Source organism: Eumetopias jubatus, unplaced genomic scaffold (genome assembly GCF_037043125.1).
Source record: "Eumetopias jubatus isolate StellerSeaLion01/CBP00866 unplaced genomic scaffold, mEumJub1_p1.0 scaffold_10, whole genome shotgun sequence".
Lineage (NCBI taxonomy): Eukaryota > Metazoa > Chordata > Mammalia > Carnivora > Otariidae > Eumetopias > Eumetopias jubatus.
In genome coordinates this window covers 81,450,713-81,474,528 of record NW_028274816.1, presented here as the reverse complement: position 1 = coordinate 81,474,528, position 23,816 = coordinate 81,450,713, and the positions used below count along the sequence as shown (strand labels likewise).

At 56.6% G+C, this 23,816-nt stretch overlaps 1 protein-coding gene across 1 annotated transcript; it reads right to left on the bottom strand.

Annotated features, from left to right (window-relative positions):
- Positions 1 to 20,026: 20,026 nt before the first annotated feature.
- On the bottom strand, positions 20,027 to 23,503 carry CD7 (CD7 molecule). The gene is made up of 4 exons (XM_028112869.2): positions 23,332 to 23,503; positions 21,639 to 21,953; positions 21,267 to 21,397; positions 20,027 to 20,509 (listed from the first exon to the last, which is right to left on the bottom strand). Exons 1-4 carry the CDS (start codon positions 23,405 to 23,407, stop codon positions 20,402 to 20,404), a joined length of 630 nt encoding a protein of 209 aa, XP_027968670.1. The 5' UTR covers positions 23,408 to 23,503; the 3' UTR covers positions 20,027 to 20,401.
- Between the last annotated feature and the right edge of the window lie 313 nt (positions 23,504 to 23,816).

Sequence of the window (23,816 nt, the reverse complement as noted above, 5' to 3'; positions counted from 1 at the left end):
GTAAAGTGAACAGCAATTACCAACCGGACCAGGAGCACCAGGCAGGCGCACGCTGCGGTTTATAGCTTCCAGCAACTTCTACGACCTTCCCCGGAGGTCTGAAGGAGTGACCTCAGCTGGCGGGGGGGGGCGGGGGGAGGCAGCAGGAAGGGTCGGTGGTGGGGCCCAAGCAGTCTCCTGGGTGAAAGGCCGCTTGTGGCGTGCGTGTCCCACAGCGCTAGTGTCCAGCCGCTGGCTGAGGAAAACTCGGGGAAATTGCTGGGCTCCCCTGGGCCCCACCCCTGGCAAGCAGGGCCGTGCAGCCTGGACCCACCAGCAGGGAAGAGGAAGTCAGGTCATGACCCCAACCAGCCTCCAAGGGTCAGCCCAGGCGCAGGCGAGGCTGGGACAGAGCCCAAGAGAAGGCCGGGATTCTAGCCCTGGTCGGCATCTGCTCTAAGAGCAACCACCAATCTCGCGTGGCTGTCTAAGTTAATTAAAACGAAACAAAAGTACGGATCCACTTCTTCAGCTTCACCAGCCACGTTCCAAGTGCTCAGTGATGCCTGGATTGGATAGCACAGAACAGAGCATTTCTATCATTCTGGAAAGCTCTCTTGGGCGGTCCTACAGGAGAGCAGCAGGGCCCAACTGGGTGGGAGGTGAGGGGGGCATTTGGCAATGTCTTGTTGTCACGGTTTGGGGCTTACTGGTACCTTGTGGGTGGAGGTCAGGGATGCTTCTCAGCATCCTACAGTGTACAGGGTGGCCTCCCACAGAGAATGATCCAGCACCACGTGTCAGTGGGACTGAGAGGTAGACCCCTGCCCTAGACCAAGCCACCACCTGATTAGCTTCCTTGCCCACTTGATGGGGGCCTCGGTGAGCCTGGCTCCTAAACCTAGATCAGGGGAGGCTGTGAGCTCAGAGGAGCCCAGGCAGGGCTCCACTGCGGCCACCCATGGGTGTGTCCCCTGTCCCTCTGCAGGGCAGGGACCAGACTTCCTGAATGAAGCTGGTTCAGATCTGACATCTGGAGTCCTGAGCCTCAGAGCTGCAGGGGTGAACACCCATCTCACATAACTGAACACTTGCACCTTCCCCCACCTGCTGGGAGCCACGAGGCAACTAGCCATGGGAGCTGGGCATGGCATGAGTCTTTGGTCTCTGGTAGCGTCACCGGGTCATTCAGCTCAGGAGCACCCTCACTCCCACGCCCAGACTCCCAGGAGGGCAGAGGCCTTGCTCCCACAGCACATAGTAGGACCTCAGCATTTACAGAGTGGACGACAGAGGGACCAGCGGGGGCTCAAGGCAGCCTGCTGAATCCTCGCCTCTCTTTGGCAGAGCAGGCAGGGGCAGGGCCCAACCCCGACCTTTGGCCCCAAGCTCCCACCCCTTTTCTGGGTCGCTGTTTACTTCCCAGCTTCAGGGAGGTGGTTTGCCGCTGGCTCAGGTGGGCCCAGAAACAGGAGGTATTTTTGGAACTTGCCCTGCTGTCACCTACTGCCCGTGGACTCAGGAGGCACCAAAGTGGCCACAAACCTTGTTCCTGGGAAGCAGGCCCCCACAGCTCTCCTGGAACCCAAGGTTGGAGCCCCTTGGCCTTCTAACCCTGCTTGACGGGCTGGCAGTGACCCCGCCGAACCCCTCCTGCAGCTTCTCCTGGCCACATCACCTCTCCTTTCTGTCCTCTGGGATAAAGGCCCCTGGCCTAACCCCCAAGCCCTGCCATCCTCTGTCCATCATCATCTCCTGCCAGGTGGGGTGGAGACTGTCCTCTGGTCGGGGTCTAGATCTGCTCCTGCCCCTTCCCATCCAGCCTCTTCCCAGAGAGCCCCTTCTTGGGGCGCTGAAAACAGCAGGGCTCTAGATGCCATTTCAGGTGCCAGGGGCGGTGGTCTGCAGGCGGGAGGTGAGGCCCGTGCGACTGGAGCATCTGTGGTTCTGGCCTGAAGGAAGGGAGGCTGATCGCTGAGTTTCCCTGCTAGATGAAGCAGGCTGCTAGCCTGCCAGGGCAAGGCCAGGGGTGGGGGGGGGGGGGGGGGCTCGTGCCGTGCCTGTTCCTAGCCTCAGGATGGATGGTCTCCCCTCTCTCATGGCCCACAGTGTGCCCGGCAGCTAGGCCAGCCGGGACAGTTCAGGTCTGGCGCCTGGGATTCCTGCTCACACCTCGATCACCTGCACATTTCTGCAACTCCAACTGTGCTACGTGGCTGGGCAGTGAGTCACTGGGCTGGGTTCTCCAGGCTCCAATGCCGGCTGGGGTGCCCCACCTGCCCCAGGGGAGCAGGGCCTCTGCAGGTGCCTCCCCCACCCCATGAGCTGAGAACTTCCCCAGAGGCCCCCCAGGTCTGCCCACCCCAGGCAGGGTTGGGGCTCCTGCCACGCACCCGGAAGGCCCTGTGGAGCAGTCCCTGCAGGGGTGGGAGCTGGGGCCTCTGAAGAAAGAGGGACCCTACCCCCAGCAGTCCCCTCTAGTCAGCATGCCCCCCAACTCAGCTGGCAGAGGGACCAGCTGTAAGCACGCCTCTTCGGGAGGCCTCTGGGAGGGGCCCTGGGTGCTAGGGCAGGAGCAGAGGGTAGTGGGGTCTGGTCATGGCAAGACTTGGAGCACAAAACCTGACTGGGAGTACAGGATGTGGGTCGAGGGGGCAGCCGTGCGGGGTCTGGCACCATGCGGGACGCTTGAGCACCGGGAAAGGGCAGCCATGTGATCGTCGTGATCGTTAGAAAGGACTGCAGTGACTTCGAGGAAGGGGTGAGCTGGTGAAGGCAGCTGGCTCTAGACCAGCTCTGCTGCAACTAGAACTGGATTCCAGAAACACAGCTTAATTCAGAGCACCGCCCCCCCCCCCCCCGCAAGGATAAAAGGAGAAAAGTAAAAGCAGCCATCGGTGGAGGATGGGGGACGGAGGACGGAGGGCGAACACGACCTAAAGCTGCCTCACCCATCAGGGTAACAACCACGTGAAATCGCTCTGGCAAGAAAGAAGGGGAAAGGCAGGACAACGCAGACAAAATATACGAGAGCGGAAATAACGACAGACCCAACATAGACCTAAAGAGTAAAAGCTAGGAACACCTAAAAATTAATAAAACGGAAGACCTGGATGAAGTAGACAAATTCCTGGAAAAATATAAAATGACCAAAAGAAGGGCGAACAGAAGAACAGGAATAGAGCAAAACGTGGCTGTGGGAGCCCTTCCCTCCCCAGCCTGGGCTGTAGGTTGCTCTGGGAGGGGGTCCCACCCTGAGCCCAGGGACCAGTAACTCCTGTCCTGGACAGAATGTTCTGGAAAGTGGAAAAGAGGCAAGGCGGATTGTGCTTCCTAACCAGACAAGGACAAACAAAAAGAAAACACAGAAGGTCTGTTTTACTCAGGAACTTTGGTGCAAAAAATCTGAAATAAAATATTAGATAACTGACAATCACAAGTGAGAAATCGACCGCATGGTCTGGGCGTCTCTAGTCTCATGTCAAACAGTATCAGTGCCATTTGTCCCATTAATAGACTAAAGAAGAAAGATCCTATGATTAACTCCATAGGTACAGAAAAGCCTTTGACACTTGCATTGAATACAGTATTTTGTCACTGATTAAAAAGCTCTCAGCGCCATAGAAATAGAAGAGCATTTCCTTCCCAGGGTGGAGGTTAGACACCCAAACCTGCAGCACCATGTTTGCAGTGGAGAAACTGGTGGCCAAGATCATGACCAGGACAAGCTGCCTCATGACACTGATGTTCCCATGGTGCCAGATGCTACGTGACCCAGCAATCCTGCTCTGCCGTGGACTGAATGTCAGTGCCCGCCCCCCCCCGCCCCCACGCCTATGCTGATAGTGAGGAGTTGAGGCCTTTGGGAGCTGACGAGGTCACGAGAGCGGAGCCCGTGATGGGATTTGTGCCCTCTTATGAAGGTGCTGTTGGCTTGCTCGCCCTCTCCGCCGTCTGCCAGGCCACTGGAGGACCCGGCAAGAAGACAGGAGTCTGTGAGTCAGGCAGCGGGCTGTCATCAGACACGGGCCCTGCCAGCACCTCGATCTTGGACTTCCAGCCTCCACAACCATAAGAAAGAAATATTTGTTGAACTAAGATGTGCTCCTAGGTATTTACCCAAAGGAGTTAAAAATTTATGTCCACAGAAAAACCTTCATGTGAATGTTTCCAGCAGGTTTGTTCACAATTGCCCCAAATTAAAAGAAACTAAGATGTTCTTCAGGAGGGGAGTGGGTAAAGAAGCTGGAAGCAGTGGAATGTTGTTCGGCAGTAAGAAGGGATGAGCTGTCAAGACACAGGAAGGCGTGGATGAACTGTAAATGCCTGTTGCTGGTTGAAAGAGGCCAGTTTGCAGTGGCTGCAGGCTCTGTGCATCCCTTTATTCAACATTCTGGAAAAAGCAAACTATGGAGACAATAAAAAGATCAGTGCTTGCCAGGGTGGGAGGGAGGAGGGATTTTTAGGGCAGTGGAACTATTCTGTGTGATACTGGAACGCCAGACATGTGAAACCACACATTTGTTAAAACCAACACTGTCCAGCAGAAGGAGCAGGCCTTAACGTATGCACACTTGAGAATCGTACAGGAGTGGAGGGTGTAAGGGTGGAGTGACAGGGGAATCTGGCTGTGTCACAAGCGCATGAAGCTACCGCACAGAGGGAGCAGGGACACGGTGCTGAGCCAGGTCCCTTTGGAAATGAGCGGGGTCTTACTGTAAGGAACTGTAAGGGGTTCCCTGTAGGGAACGTCACAGGACCTGCACTGCAGTTGGTAAAGTCGTTTCCCACGGGGTACCCATCAGCAATTCTGAAACCACGGCCTGCACGCTGGGATTGAGTGATTGAGTAGGTGGGTGCTGGGTGCTGGGTGCTGGGTGCTGGGAGTCGGGTGGGAGTTGACAGAGAAGCAAGGGGCAGAGTAGATCGATCCGTGCGGTGTGGGTTAGAGGTGGGACTCACACTTAATACAGATACTTATGGGGAAATGTGGAAATATTTAGAGACGCGTGTGCAGACGTGGGTTAGCGCACACACACGCGTATCTCCTTGCTCTGTCAGCGGAGAAGCAATGACACCAAGAAGCACACCCAGCGCCTGGATCTTGGTTTCTCACACCTTTCTCCAGGGAAAGGAGCCAGGGCCACTTGAGGAAATGGCTGATGTGAGGACTGGGACGTTGCACGTGCAAGAGGATCGTGAGGCAGCTTGTAGCGCTAGTGTCACGGACTGAAAGGTGTCCCCTCCCCCCAAATGTCATAGGTGAAACCCTAACCCTCAACGAGACTACATTTGGTGACAGGGCTTTTCGGGAGATAACTGGGGTTAAATGAGGCCATAAGGGTGCGCTGTGATTCAAGACTGGCGTCCTCACAGGAGGAGGACAGCACAGCAGGGGTGCGTGCACAGAGGACGGCTGTGTGAGACGTGGGGGAGAGGGTGCCGCCCGCCAGCCACGGAGAGAGGCCTCAGGAGAACCTAGCCCTGTCGGCATCTTGACCTTGGACGTGAGGAATCAATGCCTGTTGTTTAAGCCCCCAGGCTGTGGTGCCTTGTTGCGGTAGCCCTAGTGAATACAGCTTGAAAGTACAGAAGCGCTCAAAAACAAGACAGAACAACGTCCCACATGAAGGGGGCTACATTAGAGGGACACAAGCTGAAGGAGCCCCCAATAGCTAAAGCTGGACTGATTTGGGCAACAGAATAAATCAACAGTGTTGGAAGGAATAGATGTCTATGAGTCTGCACTGACATGAAAATGATTGCACGAGGGGCGCCTGGGTGGCTCAGACGGTCGAGCATCTGCCTTCCGCCCAGGTCATGATCTCAGGGTCCTGGGATCAAGTCCTGAGTTGGGCTTTCTGCTGAGTGGGGGGCCTGCTTCTCCCTCTCCCTCTGCTGCTCCCCCTGCTTGTACTCTCTGTCAAAGAAATAAAATCTTTAAAAAAAAAAGAAGAAAATGATCGCATGAGCAAATACATAGGGAGAAAAATCCATGCGCAAGAACCAGAGTGACATGCATGGAGGCTCTGCCCTCCCTACCCCACACGTGGTCCTCCCCACATAACACACGATACGAACGAGTACCAGGTGGTCACGGTCACATCCATGGGTCACACTGAGAGCACCGACCCCTGCGTGACCCAGTGAGAAGGGCGCTTTGCCTCTGTGGTCCTCTCCCCAAACCCCCAAGGCCAGACTGATCATGAGGAAAACACTGGACACAGTCCAGCAGAGGGACAGTCTCCAAAATCTCTGCCCAGCACTTCCCAGAACTGCCAGGTTACTTGAAACCAGGAAAGTCAGAGACACGTCACAGCCAAGAGGCTCCTGGGGAGACGTGTCACCTAAATGTAATGTGGGATCCCGGAGCAGTGAAAGGACACTTAAAGACACTTGGTATAAACTAAAAAACATTTGCTTTAGTTAGTAATAGTAATCATCATATATCGACACTGGCTGGTGAATTGTGAGGATGTTGAGCGGATGAGAACTCTGTAACTTCGTAACTTTTCTGTAAATCTAAATCTGTACTAAAAAAAAAAAAAAAGCTTTTAAAAAGAGAGAAGAAAAAAAAAAAAAAGGGCGCCCGGGTGGCTCAGTTGGTTAAGCGACCGCCTTCGGCTCAGGTCATGATCCTGGAGTCCGGGGATCGAGTCCCGCGTCGGGCTCCCCGCTCAGCGGGGAGTCTGCTTCTCCCTCTGACCCTCTTCCCTCTCGTGCTCTCTCTCTCTCACATAAATAAATAAAAATCTTAAAAAAATAATAATAAAGAAAAAGGTATTTGCAGTAGGCTCCTGATTGTTACCCCAAGTTACAGGTCTTCCCCGCTATTCTTAGCTTCGCTAATAATTTTAATGAGTATTTAAGTCTATAATCCCTTGGTGGTTGCCTAGGGCTGGGAGACGGGGCTTCTCTCCGGGGTGGTGGGGACGCTGTAAGACGGTGGGGTGGCCGCACCGCTCTGGGTGAACCGACAGCCGCCGAACCGGGCACTTCAACACGGGAACTCCAGGGGAGACGCCTCGGCTCTCAACCAAGACCCTGTACTTAAACCGGCAGCCCCCGGGCTCCGTCCAGGCGCGTCCCCACCGCCTGTCTCTGGGGCCACACGGCCGGGCGTTTCGCGGCTGGCGAGTCAGGCCCCCAGACCCACACCTGACCTTGTCGCCCGGGGCAGGGGGACGCCGGGGCTGACCCACCAACAACGACCCCGCTCCGGCCTCCCTCCCGAGACAGCGGACAGTTTCCGACCCGCGCGTGCCGACTCGGGAGCCCCCACCAGGAGTCGCCCTTCTAGGAGAGGAAGACGGGCGACCACCGAGCCAAAGCCCGGAAGGACCCTGCGCCTCCTCCGCAGCCTGCTCTGCCTTAAATGGACATCCCTGGGCTCTGATTGGTTAGTTAGAGTCATGTGCCCACCGGTGGCCCAATCGTCGAGGCCCCGGCTTGTGCTGTGATTGGCCAGGTCGGGTCAGGCGGTCGCAGCTACGGCGGCCGGGAGGGCTGAGGGCGGCAGGACGAGCTCCGGGAGCCGGGGCCGGTGTGGCTCGGTCCCGCGGGCTCTGCTCGGAGCTCCTGGGACCCCCCCCCCCACCGCGGGCAAACGGGTCGTCCACTGTGGACAACCCAGAAGTTCTAAAGATCCTGCCGTCTTCCCTTCAGGCATTCGTGCAATGAGACCTTTCAGACACGCAGCGAGCGCCGCCCAGCCCGTGCGTGAGCGCTCCCGGCCCTCGGCGGGTCTCCCTGCCGGGCCGGGCTGCAGGCGCGGCAGCTTCACAGCGTCTGACGGGGGGCGCAGGCTGACCTACGGCGGAAACCCTTACAGTGACAAGACGCGGGCCCCCGGGAGCGCTCGGGGCCCTCGGCCACCCCCGGCCACCCCCGGCCACCCCCGGCCACCCTCGGACACACTCAGACACCCTCAGACCCCCGGTCACCCCCGGTCACCCTCGGTCACCCTCGGCCACCCCCGGCCACCCCCGGTCACCCTCGGCCACCCCCGGCCACCCTCGGACACACTCAGACACCCTCAGGCCCCCGGTCACCCCCGGCCACCCCCGGCCACCCTCGGTCACCCTCGGACACCCTCAGACCCCCGGTCACCCTCGGACACCCTCGGTCACCATCTACACTGACCCTTGCCCACCCTCAGCCACCATTTGCACAGGACCAAAGGGTTGGCATTTCATGCCTTTAGTTCTCAGATGTCTTCCAAAGTACAGACAGAGCCCACAGACACTTCTGTGCTTCAACAGGATGAATGCATCCTTGCTTGCAGTTACCCCCCACCCCGTGGCCCCGCTGGCCCCGTGAGGCCATGTCAGTGGTCTTACTTTCCTATGTCTTGAGATATTTTGCTACTTCCTCATCCTAGAAATCATTTCATCATTACTTACCAACTCTTCCCAGCTCTGCCCACAATGACTAAGATAGTAAGAAAGCAAAGAATGAGCGCATCACCTGGAAGGGTGACAGTGACACCGAAGTGTGGGGCTGATCTGTGCACTGTCCTCTGTCAGGACCGTGTAGGTGGCGCCTGCACACGGGCTCCACGGGCTGCTGTGCACTCTCACCCCGCACAGCTGAGGGCTCGAATCTTCCATCTGCCATCCATGAAGGCAAAGAGGAGAAGCCAGACAGACGACAAATCAGAAGACAAAAGAGACAGAATAGCTCATTGCCCCATTGATGGCAGGAGAACAACGGTCCTCAGATGATGAAGTTCCAGACAAAGCATCCCAGACTCGAGGTTCAGTGAGTGAACAGTGTGTTTCCCACCCAGTGAGTCCTTCAGCAGGTGGACATGACCACAGTATTCTGTGACCTGCACCTGGGCCATCTCGTGTGCCTACAAGGACCCAGGACAGCATTCCTTCATCTTTTATGACGTCTGTGCTTCAAAATGTCCTTGATACAAATACAAAGAGGCTTTCTCTGTTTAAATTCTTATTAAAACTTCTAATAAAGGCTTTTATTATCCTTTTATTTTTACTTTTATCAATTATTTGTAATCTGAATTAAAGTATAATAAATAAGAGGCCTCTTCGGTTTCCCGCCATGCGGGGGTGAGGACTGCCCTCAGGGACCTGTGCTGTACTGAGCATGGGAAACAGCTGGCCGTCCAGGCCCCGTCCCTTTGAGCCCACAGTGGGGGTGACAGTGGGGAAGTGCTAGCCTGGAACAGCTGAGGGGGTGAGGTGCTGGGGGAGAGTCCCGTAGGACTAGGGGGCATCATGGAAAGGGAGCAGGTGTGTCCGTGTGTAGCAGTCTTGTAGGGGAGGACCACACTGCGTGGGGAGGGTGCATGCTGTGTGTGTGTGTTGGGGGGGCAGGTTGTGTGTGGTGTATGTTGGTGGGACAGGAAGTGGGGGACAGGCTGTGTGGGGTGCTCATTTCTCCGTGAGTCCCGCAAACTGGGGAAGTCGCCTCGGGGCTGGCAGTGCTCCATTCCTATCCAAGGCTCCTGCCACCGGTAGCCCTCAGTTTCTCCAGCCGTCAAGGAGAGTCGGCGAACGCGGCACTGCCTTCCAGGCCGGGTGCGGTGAGCCAGAAGACCGTGAGCGGGGCAGGCGCCCTGCCGCTGCCGAGTCCTGCCGCCAGGGGGCATGGGCCCTCCTCTGAGCGCCCACCCGCGCGGTGCTCCGCGGGGCTCCACAGCAAGGCAGTTGGCTGCTAAGCGGGGCAGGTGGATGAGGGCTCCACCGCGTCCACGGAGGGCAGGGGCCCCGCTTGGCCATCGTCTGCGAGGCCAGGGCCTGCTTGTCCCCTGGGGCGGTCAAGGCCGTCAGAGGCAGGCTGACGGGAAGGAGAACGAGCTGTAGGTGGGGCAGGGCAGGGCAGGGCAGAGATGTGGAGGGGTGTGCAGGGTAGCTGTGGATGCAGCTGCCCCTCGGGGCCCCTCCTTTGCGTGGACCCTTCCCCTGGCCCCCTGGAAGGAGATGGGAGTGGAGTCCCCACTAAGCCAGCTCTGCCTGGCAGGGGATTCTAAAAGCCCTGGGAGGGTGGCTAGCTGAGATGGGCAGAGATGGCCAGAAGGAAGGGGCCAGGGCATGTGGGCAGGACCTGACCATGTGCAAGGAGGTGTTCGGCCTGACCACCCAGCGTGGGTACACAAAATGGGTGGGATGGGGCCATCAGGGTTAAGGAGCCATGTCACTCGGATTGTAGCAGCATGCATGCTTTTAAACAGCTTCACCTCCCCTGGGGAAATCACTTCTATAGGGTATCACTCCCAACGGGGTCTTCCTTCCTGGGCCTTGTACCAGGTGGGGCATCCTCTGGGCCTTGCTCACTTGGCCTAGACTGGCAGTTGCCCAGCAGCTGTTGGGTGGTTGAGTCTATAGGAGGACCAGAAAGTTCCGTCCCACCATGATGGGGTGGGGTTCTTATGTGATGGGGAGTCCTGGAGGGGTGGAGGCTGTCCCAAGCATCAGGGGCAGCTGGTGGAGGTCCCAAGCCATAGGTAGATGGTTTGGGAGTTGAGAGAACACTGTCCCAGAGCTGATGTTTTCATAAGAAAGAGCACCCAGGAGAGACAGGATGTGGCCTCCTGCCCACCTTTGAGAGACAGGAAGCCCAGCCTCCTGTGGTGTCGACCTGCCGGGCTTGCAGGGTGGACCTGGCCTTGAGGAGCTGGGGGTCTGGGGTTGTTCCCTGCCGCCAGAGCCACGGGGCGCCCTGCAGGGTCACGAGAGGCAGGCTGTCTGCCTCAGCCCCTGGGAGCTGTCCCCAGACCCTGCGGCAGGCCTATCCGCATCTATAGGTGATGGCCAGGAGGCTGGCTGCTGGGCAGGCCCCAGCAGGCCTGGAGGGTAGGATGTGGGCAGGGGGTACCTCCTGGCTTTGGCTAGGCTCTGGCCTGGAAGGGTCCTCAAAGACCCCTGGGACCTGGGTGGCCCCATCTTACCCAGAGTGCCTGAGGACCCCAGTGTCCAGCTAGTTGATGTCTTGTCCAGAGCAGACATTCCCTCCCCCCCCCCCCAGGGTGCTGGCTTTGGGCACAGGATGGCTCCGAGGAGCCCATAACAGGGTCTCTTGGCCCCAGCCCCAGGTTTTCTGGTATCTTCCTCTGTGGTCTCCAGGGAAGCCTTATCTTTGACCCAGGAAGCCCTGAGACTGTGCTGAGCTGCGTGCACAGAGAGGGGGGCAGGCGGCTGCTCCCATGCAGGCCCTGGGGCCCGAGGCCCCGTGTGCGGACTGCCCTGGCCATCTGCTGTGTGTCACCGGCTTCCCTCGTTCCCATTCCCTTTTGTCAAATGGGGAGATGCCACCCCTCCTGCAGGTCTTTCAGTGAAGCAGAGCCCTGTCCCCTCCCCAACTCCTGGGGCTGCTTTGGTCTGAACGGTGGGGGTAGTGGTTTTGACGCTGCTCCAAATGCTTGTCCAGCTGGCGCCGTAGGACCTGCCCTGGGTGTTTGCGGTCCCTCCTTCCCGGGCCATGCAACCAGTCGCCTCGCTGGCTTCTCCACGGCAGGGTTGGCTTTGTTAAAGGGGGTGGCAGGGCCCTGTGGCTGACAGAGAGGGGCAGGTGCAGGGCGCGGGGCAGGGGCGTGGGTCCCGGGCAGACCACCTCCCTTGGCCAGTTTGTCCCCTGGCAGACCAGGAAGGCTTGGGGAGGTCCTGGTCAAGGCCCACCCGACAGCAGCGTGATCAGAGAGTCTGGAAAGGGAAGGCGTCCCTCAGCCAGGGGACCGAAGACAGGAAGGGAAAGGGGGAAAGGGGGGGAGGGAAAGAAAAGTGGTAAAAAAAGGTAAGTGGCAGGTGGGGGGGGCCGGCGGGCGGGGAGGGCTGGCTAAGGGCTCTAGAGGCCTGAGGGGCGGGGGCCTGGGCCCACCAGGACCCCAGCTGCACGGGTGGCCAGGCGCACAGGGACCCCTGGCCTGTGTTGGGGCTGAGCCCTCACTGCGGGGTGGGGGCGGGGGGCCTGGAGCTGGGGCCTGACTTTCAGGTGGCTGTGGGCGTTTGTTTGCCAGAGTGGTGGTGGTGGGGGGGAGAAGATACTTTATTTCTGCCTTTACCTGAATTAAGTGTGAAAGACACAGACACCCGGATGCGGGTGCGACTTATTCTGTTGCCTCTGTGGGTGTCGGGGGTCTGCAGAGGGCTCAGAGGATGGGGCTGCCGGCCTGACCAGGCCTGGAGGCAGAGGCGAGGCTGGTGGGGCAGGCCCACAGCTCCTCCCTGCTCCCCCACAGCAGCCCCCAGCTGGTCAGGTGTCTGCAGCAGCTCAGCTCTGGGCCCTGCAGGGCAGGCGGTGATGGGGGTGGGCGGACGGCTCTGCAGCTCTGAGCCCTTCAGCCCTTGGCCAGGGCTGAGGACCACCCCAGTGTTCAGCTGAGGTCTGGGCAGGCGCAGGGCAGGCAGATGTCCCTCTCCAGGACATCTGCTTGGGCTCTCACACCCACAGGGCCACAACCTTCACCCTCTTCTCTTCTCTGCTCAGGCCAGCCCAGCCTTGACCTTAGCTTAACCCTTGCTGGTCCACCAGTGTCCAGACCAGACCGTTTGCATGGTCCTCAGCCTCCATCGGCTCCATGCACCGCTGTCCCTGTGCCCAGCCAGGGGGACCCTGTTGTCCTCTCGGTCAGGGCACGTGCTCCCGGCCCTCCCAGACTGCACATGTGGACTGGCTCCCCCTCAGCCGCACCACCTGTCCCACCTTCCCAGACACACCACGAGCTCCTGCCCAGCACGTCTGCCATCTCCCTTGCCTGGACATTGTCCCCAGGTGTCCCCACACCAGCCCCTTCAGCATTGCAGGCCCCCCGCCCCCTGCCCCTTGAGGCTCTTCCTGCACCCTGGCTTTCTGACACCCGGAGGCTTCCCTTTCAGATCCCCATCCTATCTCGCCAGGAATGCCGGCTCCATGGGGACAGGAGCCTGAGTTTGTTAACCCCTGTGCCCTGTGCAGAGGGGCCACTCCGTCACTCACTCATGGAGAGGGACAACAACCTGCTCCTGGATTCACGTGTGGACCCCCACACTGGTCTCAGCCACACGGTCATCCCTCGGGCACGGCCCAGCGTGTTCTTGCTGTGAGCCCACCGCTGCTTAACTGGGTGTTTCTGTCCCCGCGGGGCCCAGAGCTAACCCCACAGCAAATCTGCTGTGTAGCAGGGCTGCAAATCCCCACGGTGGGAGGCAGCTCAAACCCCACAGTAGACCCTCAGGGAAGCTTCAGGACGTCTGCGACCCGGGATCAGTGCTGCCCCTCAACCCCCGGGACCCCACCTTGCCTCCTGTGACCACTCCACTTTACAGTGACTGGAGGCTGTGGGTGGGGGCGGCATCTCTAGAGGCCTGCCAGCGGGTGGGCCCCAGACAGGTGTGCGTGCAGCTCCCGACGCTCAGGCTTCAGCCCCTGCCAGGTCAGACGTGCTGTACACTTTGCTAAAGACGTTCTCACCACGCGGTGCAGGCCCCTGCCTCCTTCCACTGTGCTGCTGTCGGGCGGCCTTGGCTTGGCCTGGAGTCCCTCAGGGCCTGGCTGGGGCCAAGTTAATCTGGGCATACATGACTTGGCTTTAGTGGGGTCAACTTATGGGCATGCAGTCTGTCCAAGAGCAAAGAAGTGTTTGCTATCTGTCTGGGAGGGGGATGGTATACTGGGGTGAATGGTGCTCCCCCCCAACCGAAATTCGGGCCCCCACAGAACCTGTGAATGGGACCTTATTCGGAGATTAGGGTCTTTACAGACACAGTCAAGTTAGGATGAGGGCATCTTGGATGGCCCTAAATCCAATGTGACGGTGTCCCTGCAAGAAGAGAGAAATGTGGACACCGGTGGCAGCAGGGAGAGTCCATGTGGTGACAGGCCACAGGCCAAGGAACGCGGATCACGGGCAGCCGCCAGCCACGGGAGAAGCCTGGAGCCGATGTTCCCTCAGATCCTCGAGGAGCGTCCCACACTCTGGCACGATTTTGAATTTCTGGCCTCCAGAATTGTGAGAAAATAAATTTCCATTCTTTTAAGCCACCAGATTTGTAGTAATGTGTTATAGCCGGTGCAGGGAAGAATACCGATTTCTTCCAGGCACACCCGCTGCTCCCGGGGCCGGCTCTGCGACCTCATCCCGGGAAGGTGTGGGCTGGAGGGCGGTCAGAGAGGTACCCGTGTCCTCCAGAGTGCCACCCTGCCGGCCGGGGCGCAAGGTGTGAGGCGGATGGGGTGGGACATTGTTGGCAAAATCTGGGTGCTCATCCATGCCTGTGAAACACATTTTCATCTCCAGGACAACGCTCCACAGTGGGCCCGACACAATTATCACTATGCCATCCCCCTTTTGTTCTTTTTTGATGAGAGTCTTGAAAGACAGAATTTTCCAGAATCCCTGTGTTTGTAGGGAGCCAAGGCACATGTTGGGTGTATGCTCAGCTGGCCAAGCACGTCCTGGCCCGCACTGTGCTTTAGATGAAATGGCATTTAAACTCTGTGCTCTCTCTAGAAAACAGCATCACAAAATCCTGGTCATCTGAAGAGGAGACCACAGAGCAGGCCATGAAATTATGTAGCAAGAAACAGAATGGCGGGTGGTGTCCATTAATTTAAAAATATCATTTCCTGGATGGTTTGGATGCTTTTTGAAATTTGTGATTTCTTCTCTCATCCTGAATATTCACTTTTGTACCTGATTTCTACCTGTGATTTTGTGTTTATTTCTGGAGGGAGCCCCTCTCAGTCGGCACAGGCTCAGGCTCCCCTGGGCTGGACTTGCAGCTCTTCCCTGGGAGCACCTATGCTGCCCCTGTGTTTTCCGCGTTGACCCAGGACCAGCTGTAAGGCTGTTTCCCGAACCACACCCAGGGTGCAGGGGCACAGGGTGAGGACTCGGGTGCGGTGCAGGCAGATGGCCACATGGCCCTCGGGCTGGGCCCTGTCCGGGGGGAACTCACCACCCTCTCTGCCCCTCCTGAGTGTGCAGAGCCGAGCTCATCAGGGGCACGCTCTCCTGTTGTGCACCCAAACCCTCCCTGCTCTCCCATCGGTGGCCTCTTGAGTTTCAAGTACACCATCCTATGCATCTAGTTAAGGTAAAATGTGCACTCCTACTTTGTGGGTGCATGTTTATAATTCGTGTAGACAGCGTTGGGCCTGTAGACCTCATTCTGTTTCTGTTTTTGCTCAGAACCTGATGACAGTAAATGACCATTTAAAAAAAAAAGTTTCACCTGTGGTTTCTGCTTGATGAGTGTCAAATTCCGTATTGATCAATGGCATGATTCAGATTTGAAGGGTCTCACTAAAGCCTCAGGTTGAAATGGTTGATGTGGGGCGCCTGGGTGGCTCAGTCGTTAGGTGTCTGCCTTCAGCTCAGGTCATGATCCCAGGGTCCTGGGATCGAGCCCCGCGTCGGGCTCCCTGCTTGGTGGGAAGCCTGCTTCTCCCTCTCCCACTCCCCCTGCTTGTGTTCTTTCTCTTGCTGTCTCTGTCAAATAAATAAATAAAATCTTTAAAAAAAATGAAATGGTTGATTTATCAACTTTTCCCAGGGCCTCTGTCATTCCTGGCTTTACATATTTTACCTGTTTATTTTTAGGTTCATATGTATCTACATTGGTTCTATATTTTCATTTTATTGTTGCTTCTACCAGTATTTCTATTTTGTTGGAAAGTAAGATTGATAATTCCAGCTTTCTTTTGGTTCATGCTTGTTTTTTATGTTTTCCACCCTTTTATTTCCAACCTATTGTTGTCTCTTGCAGACCATATAATGTTGAATCTTTTCTTTTAAACCCAGTTTGACACGATCTTTTAATTGGTGAGTTTAACCCATTTGCATTTATTGTGAAAGTGTTTAGTGTATAATTATCTTTTTTCTAAAGAATTTAATTATTTTATTTATTTATTTATTTATTTATTTATTTATCTGACAGACACAGAGAGAGAGACCACAAGCAGGGGGAGCAGCAGACTCCCCCTGAGCAGGGAGCCCAATGCAGGACTCGATTCCAGGACCCTAGGATCATGACCTGAGCCGAAGGCAGATGCCCAACTGTCTGAACCACCCAGGCGCCCCTGTATAAACTACTTTAGTTGGAAGCCTGTCATTGGGACTAACTGTACTTGCTGGTAAAGTTAGCTTATGTTGTCACCTCATTTCATATTTTCTATTCACTGCACGTTCTTTGCATTTATTTTTTTTTCTCTTTTCCTATTTCTTCTGGGCATTTCTTTCTGCTGGTTTACGTAGTATGTTCTGTTCGGGTTCTCCCTGCGGCCACCCTGGATCCCCTTCCTGTTCACTTACGTGGATTGACTTCTTCTTCTGCTTTTTTTTTTTTTAAGATTTTATTTATTTATTTGAGAGAGAGAGAGTGAGAGAGAGAGAGCCCAAGAGGGGGTAGGGTCAGAGGGAGAAGCAAGACTCCCCGCTGAGCAGGGAGCCCGATGTGGGCTCGATCCCGGGACTTCGGGATCCTGACCCGAGCCGAAGGCCGTTGCTGAACCGACTGAGCCACCCGGGCGCCCCTGGATTGACTTCTTAACCTTTCTCTTCGTCGGTGTTTTCCTTCTGATGAGACAGACGTCTTAGCGTGTTCTCATTGCCTTTCATCTCCACCCCCCCACCTTGTTGTGCTCGTATTATCTACAGTTTTGGTTCTAGATTGTTATGCAGATTGCACATATATTATAGGTTGTATGGTTATTTTCTTTAGTCATTGTTTTTTGGATGAGAGTAAACTCGCTTGTTATTTCCATCTTTTTTCTCGTGTAATGCCTCCTGTGTTTGGGTCTCCTTTATTTGAACACTGCCTCCAAGAGGGATTCCAAAGTCGATTCTTGATGGAGTGTCTTAAGACTTTATGTGCCTGAGAAGATCTTTATTACATCCTTACACTGAAACGATAATTTAACATTTCAAGTACAAGTTATTTTCTTTCAATATTTAAGGGTACTATTCCATTGTCTTCTTGAATTCAGAGTTGTCTCTGCGAAATCTGATGTCATGTGAGATTTGGGATTTCTCTCTTGCCCCTGGAGTGTGCGGGTGCGGGCTTGCCTTCTCCCTCTCCCTCTCCTGGCGGACTGTCTGCAGCCCCTTTACTGAGAGTCTCCCGGGGCTCTGCCTCTAAGGCTCTCACCGTCCTGTCTCCCTTTCTCGGGCTTCCCTGGGTAAGTTTCTCCTCTATTGCCCATGTCTCTGAGAGCTTCTTTCCTTCTCTTCTCCTTCTGGGAGATTTCCTCCATTGGATCTCCCCTCCCTCTCCTGCTGCTCATTCCATCTGTTATTTCTTGCATCAATAATTATGGTTTTATTCCTGACCTTCCCAAGTAGATGTTTTGATGACTGTCCTCTGTGGGTGTCCGTTACTCTGTCCTTGACTCTGGTGTTGTTTGGCCCTGTCCCCAGAGGTGGACTTGGCCCAGTTGGCTCGTATCATCTCCTAATGATACAAGTTATCAGGCCATGAGTCTTTAGGCGGTCAGGTCTGGTCCACGGTCGTGCAGCAGGCCACCCTGCAGTGGCGGGGGGGGGGTGAGCCCCGGGGTCAGGCTGAGACCCCACCCCTCAAGATGCTCCTCCTACCATGCTAACCCCCTCCCTGTTGGCTGCCCTCCCTGACTAGTTCCTGTGTTGGAAACTTAGCTTTCCTGGGAGGGTCAGTGGCCACCCTCTGGCTTTGGAGGCCAGTGTGGGAAGGAGTCAATGACCTGTGGTGCATGTTTCCACTGTTCCCCACTGCACTCAGCCACCCTGTTTCTCCAAGTCTCAAAGCTCCCTGCCCCCCTCTGTGGCCTGGAGATGGAGGCTGTTCCTTCAAGTTTTGCTTCTCACAGTCAGGGTCCTTGCTTCCACCTTCTGTGGTCTCAGCCCACACCTGCACGGCTGACAGAGCATTTGCCCTGTGGAGGTCTATTCTGAGGGTTTACCTGTGGTGTTCAGTCCTCATGACACCCTACCAGGTAGGGCAGCCATTGTCCCCATTTTACAGGTGAAGAATTTGAAGCCTGAGAAGCTCAGGCACAGAGGAAGATAGTGGGGAGCCAGGACTCAGACAATGCTCAGCCTATTTGTCATGAGAGGAATGAACCAGGCATATTTAAGTATCTGTCTGTCTGTCTATCTATCTTCATCTAACATGACCAGCCCACGGCGATGCTCGTTAAGGTTCGGGAGAGGTGGGGGACATGGAAGGGAACCCAGCCCTGCCCCCCACATTGTCACAGTCTGGAGTGTAGAGAGAGAAGCAAATGGTCCTGGGACAATCATGAGCATGGAGGATGGAGGGGGATCGTGGGGCTGAGACTCGGGCACAGCCTCCGGTCACCGGGGAAGGGTCAGACCGAGACTACCTCAGGTGACAAGAGCCTCTGGAGGCAGGCTAGAGGTGATGTCTTTCATCTACAGGAAGTTGTTTCGGAAGGGTGGGGAGTGGGGGGAGGGCGGAGGCCCCTGGGAGCCGACGGTCGGGGAAGGGGGGGCAGAGAGGAAATTGAGGCCCAGAGGCAGGACGTGTCCAAGGCCATGCTGGTGAGTGGTCAGAAGTGGGGACCAGAAGCCAGAAGGCAAGTGATAGACACCTGCTGTATATTCAGGTCTGCAGGGCAGCCTGCATTTCTTCTGGGGATCCCTGGGAGGTGGGGACACTAGTACTTGGTGACTCTGTTTGTCTTCCTGACCGCCATGTGGGTCCCAGGGGCAGGTCCCTGGTGCCCTCCACAGGAACCACTGAGACCATGTTCCAAGTCGCTTGCCCCAAGCCTGAGGTGTCCTGGTGACGCCCCGCCCTGGCAAACACGCATCCCACCAGCCAGGGAGAACCAGTGTCAAACCCCGGTCTGTTCTTCCATTCTGGACATGAAAATGTACCACGGGCCCTCCTGTGCTTTATAAACGTGGGGTCACACACACTCTTCATACCCAGCGCCATTTCAATGCTTGCTGTATGGATGCACCATAGTGGAGACAGCAATTCTCCTTTCTTGGACATTTAGATCATTTCTGAGTTGTATCAAAAGCAAGCAATGGATATCACTGTAATTTGGTCTCTGTGCCCAAAGCTCATTTCCCAAAGGTGCAATTCTAGAAGTGGGATTTCCAAGTAAAAAGAACGTCATACCTTAACACTTTGATCTTTGCAAAACCAGTGAGTGGGTGAAGGGTTATCTCATTTCAACTGATATCTCATTGATGACTAGCAATTTGAATGGTTTCCTGCTTTTCCTGTTTATCACTCATTTTTTGCTATTTGTACATTTTTACCCAAGTTTTTGTTTACTTTCTATTGATTCAGATCTTTATAAATTAAGCATATTAACCCTTTTTCTGTAATTTATTCCCCTCCTCCCCCATTTGTGGATCTTGTCATGTGTTTTTCTTTTCTTTTCTTTTTAGATTTTATTTATTTATTTGTCAGAGAGAGAGAGAGGGAGAGAGCACCAGCAGGGGGAGGGGCAGGTGGAGGGAGAAGGAGGCTCCCCGCTGAGCAGGGAGCCTGATGCGGGGCTCGATCCCAGGACCCTGGGACCATGACCCGAGCCGAAGGCAGACGCTTAACTGACTGAGCCACCCAGGTGCCCCGGTAGTGTTTTTCTTAAAGATTTATTTTATTTATTTGAGAGAGAGAGAGAGTGTGGGGAGGAGGAGCCAGTGAGCGGGAGGAGAGGAGACTGCCTGCTGAGCGGGGAGACTGAGGTGGGGCTTGGTCCCACGCCCCCATGCCCCAGAGACCATGACCTGAGCCCAAATCAACAGTGGGTCACTCAACCACCTGAGGCACCCAGGTGTCCTATTTATTTATTTATTTGAGAGAGAGAGTGTTATGTGTGCATGCTAGTGTGCGCACCAGGGCGGGGGGGCCTGACGAAGGTGGGTGCGAACTCTGGTTGATTTGCCCCTTCTGCAGCCCACCCAGGGCTATAGGGGCCCCCTGGGGCCTGGAGTGCTGAAGTGCCCCCTTGCTCCTCCCCCTCCTCAGTGGTCTCACACGTAATCACACCAGCTGCAAAAGTCCTGGAAGATATTTGGGGAGGGGGGTCAGTCAAGCCCTCTCCCTCCTTGGCTCTGAGCTGGCTGAGAAATAGATGCTGGAGTCGGAAAGGGGAGAAGAGAAGCACTTTATTTCTGGCAAGCCTGGGTTAGGGACTGGGCTTCCCCTCCCTCTTGTCCCTCCACTGGGCCCTGGGTCCCAGTGGCAGGTCCCTGGTGCCCTCCATGAGTCCATCCAGAGAGAAGCCCCTCCTGCTGTGTGAGGGGAAGGGCAGCAAGCATCAGGACACAGAAACTTCCTCCCTGGTGGGCCCAGGGAGGGCAGCCTGGAAGGCAGGAGGTGGGCAAGGAAGGCTTCCTGGAGGAGGTGCCGGGACACCAGGAGCCTGATGACTGCAGGGAGCTGCCTGTGTGACCTCACTGGGTCGGGCGGTCCTCTTTGAGCTGCGCGTGGGCAGAGGGAGGCCTGGGGGGGCCCTGCCGGGCTCACTGGTACTCGTTGGGGGTGGACATCCTGTTTTGGCCTTTATAGGACATGTCCTCGTACACTATACATGCCGAGTTCTTATCCTCCACGCAGCACAGTCTCTTGACCTGGAAGAGAAAGCCTGTCCCCTTTGTACAGGGCCCAGCTCGTTCTGGGGCGCCCTCTTTCTTCAGTGCATACCCCCTTAGGAAGCTTTTTGATTCCACACTTGAAATGCGGCTGGGCCTCAGGGTCCGCATGAAGTCAGTTCACAAGCGGCCTTGGGCAGCCCCGAGGCTTCCCAAGCTGCCCCAGGCTGCGGGTGGGTGGGGGGGTAGGATGGGCATGGGAACAGAGCCTGGGGGGCAGTGGCAGGGGGGTGAAGTATGAAAGGGACCTTGCCCTAGGGACCCGGGCGGGGGTGGGCTGTCTCAAGCGGATGTGGAGCTGGGCAAAGGCAAGTGAGTGACCAGGGCAGAGCTGACCACTTCCTGGCACCTGTCTCTGTCACCCCCCCCACGCATGTTCACACCTGCTCACACCAACCACACACCTACGACTCACACGTACATGTGCACACGACGCGCACACAGGCTCACACACAGGCCTCCCCCGCTCTCTGAACGTCTCCCTGGACCCTCTGCTCGCCCCTCAATGTCTGTCATCCCCCTGGGCTCATGCCCGTCCCTGCTCATGGCTCCAATTCCTGGGTTTCCCTCCCGCCTTGGACCCTGCCATCCGAACCCTCACAACTCCCAGGGGCCCTGATGAGGGGATGGGTGGGTCCTGGGGTTTCTCTGGGGCTTAACCCTCTCCTTCCCTCCCTGCTTTCTTAGAGGAGCTGGCTTATAGGGACAGAGGTGGGATCTGGGGGTCCACACTGACCTGTGTCTTCTTCAGCACACACACTGCCCCTATCCCCAGCCCAAGGAAGAAGCAGCTCATCGCCAGGACCACAGGGAAGGCAGAGATCAGCTGAGACTTCTGGCACGTGTCTGCTTCCTGGGACACTTTGTCTGTGAAGAGGAGTGGAGAGGCACGTGGCAGGTGGTGGATTCCATGAGAGCCTTCGGGGTTCATGGAGGGGCTCTGGAGTGGGGGAATGGGCAATCCGGGGGGCTTCCTGGAGGCAGTGGGCTCAAGCTGGAATGAACAACTCAGGCAAGTGTAGAGGACACTTTGGGGCAGACAAGGGCAGGTGGAGCTGCCTGCCCAGCAGGTAGGTGGAGCGGGTCCCAGGGTAGGCACGTTCCCTACCTGTCACCACCACCAAGGTGTCAGGGCCCCAGACCATGTCATCCATGACCGCCTGGCAGGCATAAGCTCCAGTGTCAGACATCTGCAGGTGGCTCAGGGTGATGGTCAGGTTGTGCTGCAGCCCGGAGAAGGCAACGCGACCTCGGAAGCGCTCATCTACAGTGGGCGGCTTCTTGTCTTCATAGTAAATCACACCGGTGGGCTTCGGCCACCTTTGCCTCAGGAAGACCCCAGACAGGGGCCCGCTCGTGGAGCAGGTGATGCTGATGGAGCCCCCCTCGGGGACAATCGTGTAGGGGGGGAACTGCCGCACCTCTGCAGGAGGGACCCCTGCTGTGACCACAGCCTGGCCAGAGGGGCAGGGACCCTCCTCTCTGCAGGGGATGGTGGAGGGACAGAGGGGCCCTGGGACAGTCCCGTCTGGCCATGTCACCACAGTGAGGCATCTGACTGGATGCTGCTCCTGGGCACCCGCACCCCAGGGGCCGTACGCGAACGCTGATGGGGCCATGCGGGGGGCCAGCTGCCTGTGACCCTTCCCACCCCGGGGCCCCGGGGGAGTTCAGGCTGCAGCTTCTTCCTCCCAAAGCAGCTTGTTCTTCGCTGGGCAGCTCTGACCACTTCTCCCCACCCTACACCTTCTCCCTCTCTTAACAGACTGTGCCCAAGATAGCCGCAGGGGCTGTGCTGCCTCCTTCCCGCTTTCCGTTGCGGGCTGCCTCAGTGTCCTCACCATTTCCAGGCACCTAGAACTGGTGGCTCTGTGCGGTGGGCACATCTATGCTTGTCTGAGGGACACCCAGAAATGTCCCTGTCTGCCTACGCGGGGCCCAGCTGGACCAGCTTCCTGGTGCAAACATGAACCTTCTTTATTATTATTTTATTTTGTATTTTATTTTATTTGTCAGAGAGAGAGAGCACAAGCAGGGGGAGCGTCAGGCAGAGGGAGAAGCAGGCCCCCCACTGAGCAGGGAGCCCGATGCGGGGCTTGATCCCAGGACCCTGGGACCGTGACCTGAGCCGAAGGCAGATGCTTAACTCACTGAGCCACCCCAGTGTCCCCATGAACCTTCCTTAATGTAATCCAAACATCAGCTTCTCAGCAAACTAAATTCTGGAGCTTCTTTTTTTTCTTCTTCTGCTGAGTCTCCCCACCTCACTGCACTGATATTTCCATCTTATTGCAGAACTTTGCACATGTATCTGTTTTTTTTTTAAAGATTCTATTTATTTATTTGAGAGAGAGAGAATGAGAGATAGAGAGCACCAGAGGGAAGAGGGTCAGAGAGAGAAGCAGACTCCCTGCTGAGCAGGGAGCCCGACGTGGGACGTGGGACTTGATCCCGGGACTCCAGGATCATGACCTGAGCCGAAGGCAGTCGCTTAACCAACTGAGCCACCCGGGCGCCCTGTATCTGTTTTAAAAAGCAAACTAAAGGACAACATTCTCGCATAACCAAGGGAACCTCGCTAATTATTGAAAAGAGGATCTCCAGACATTTAAGTAAAGAAAAAGACCAGAGCCATGGTGATTCTGCACCCAGACGTCACTGACGGGCGGGGGGGGGGGTTGCTTTGTGGGGAGGTCACACTCAGCATCCCCAGACCACCCCCTTCCCAGGAAGGAGCATCCCCAGGTGGGGGCACAGAGCCCACTTTGGGGGAGCACAGTGGGGACATGGGGAGGGCTTACCTTGGGTGGCCAGAGCCCTGAGCAGGATACAGGCGAGTATGAGGTGCACAGGGAGCCATGGGAGCTCTGGGGCCATGCTCACCACCACCCTGCCCACCACAGACGCAGCGACAAGGGAAAAGCAGGGCCCCCTCTCACGGCTGGCTGAAACTCTTCCTGTCTGCAGCACTTACTTGCGTGCCACCAGTTCGCAGGCACCGCCCCCAAACCCCCAGGCAACGATGCAAGGGCGGGAGGCGGTGACTGGTGGTCCAGGCACTCAGGCACTCCAGGAGGGCTTCCTGGAGGCGGTGCCACGGGCAAGGGTCGGTGCTGAGGGCCAGGCTGGGAGGGGCGGTCCTCACCCCCTCCACTCTGTCCTGCTGAGTGCCCAATGGGTGACCAGTTGTCCCGGTCCCCCACTCCTGCTGTGTCTCCACAGGCCCGAGGTGGGGGGCAGGACCAGGAGAAAGCCAGGGGAGTCCTGGGTGGGGTGGGTTCAGGCT

What these genes read in the sequence shown, in the direction of transcription:
- CD7 (XM_028112869.2), bottom strand. Translation starts at nt 23,407, where the DNA reads ATGGCCCCAGAGCTCCCATGGCTCCCTGTGCACCTCATACTCGCCTGT. An exon ending in CAGGGCTCTGGCCACCCAAG is followed by an intron (nt 21,954 to 23,331) that starts GTAAGCCCTCCC and finishes TCCCTCCTGCAG; the next exon opens with AGGTGCGGCAGTTCCCCCCC. An exon ending in CACCTTGGTGGTGGTGACAG is followed by an intron (nt 21,398 to 21,638) that starts GTAGGGAACGTG and finishes TCCTCTTCACAG; the next exon opens with ACAAAGTGTCCCAGGAAGCA.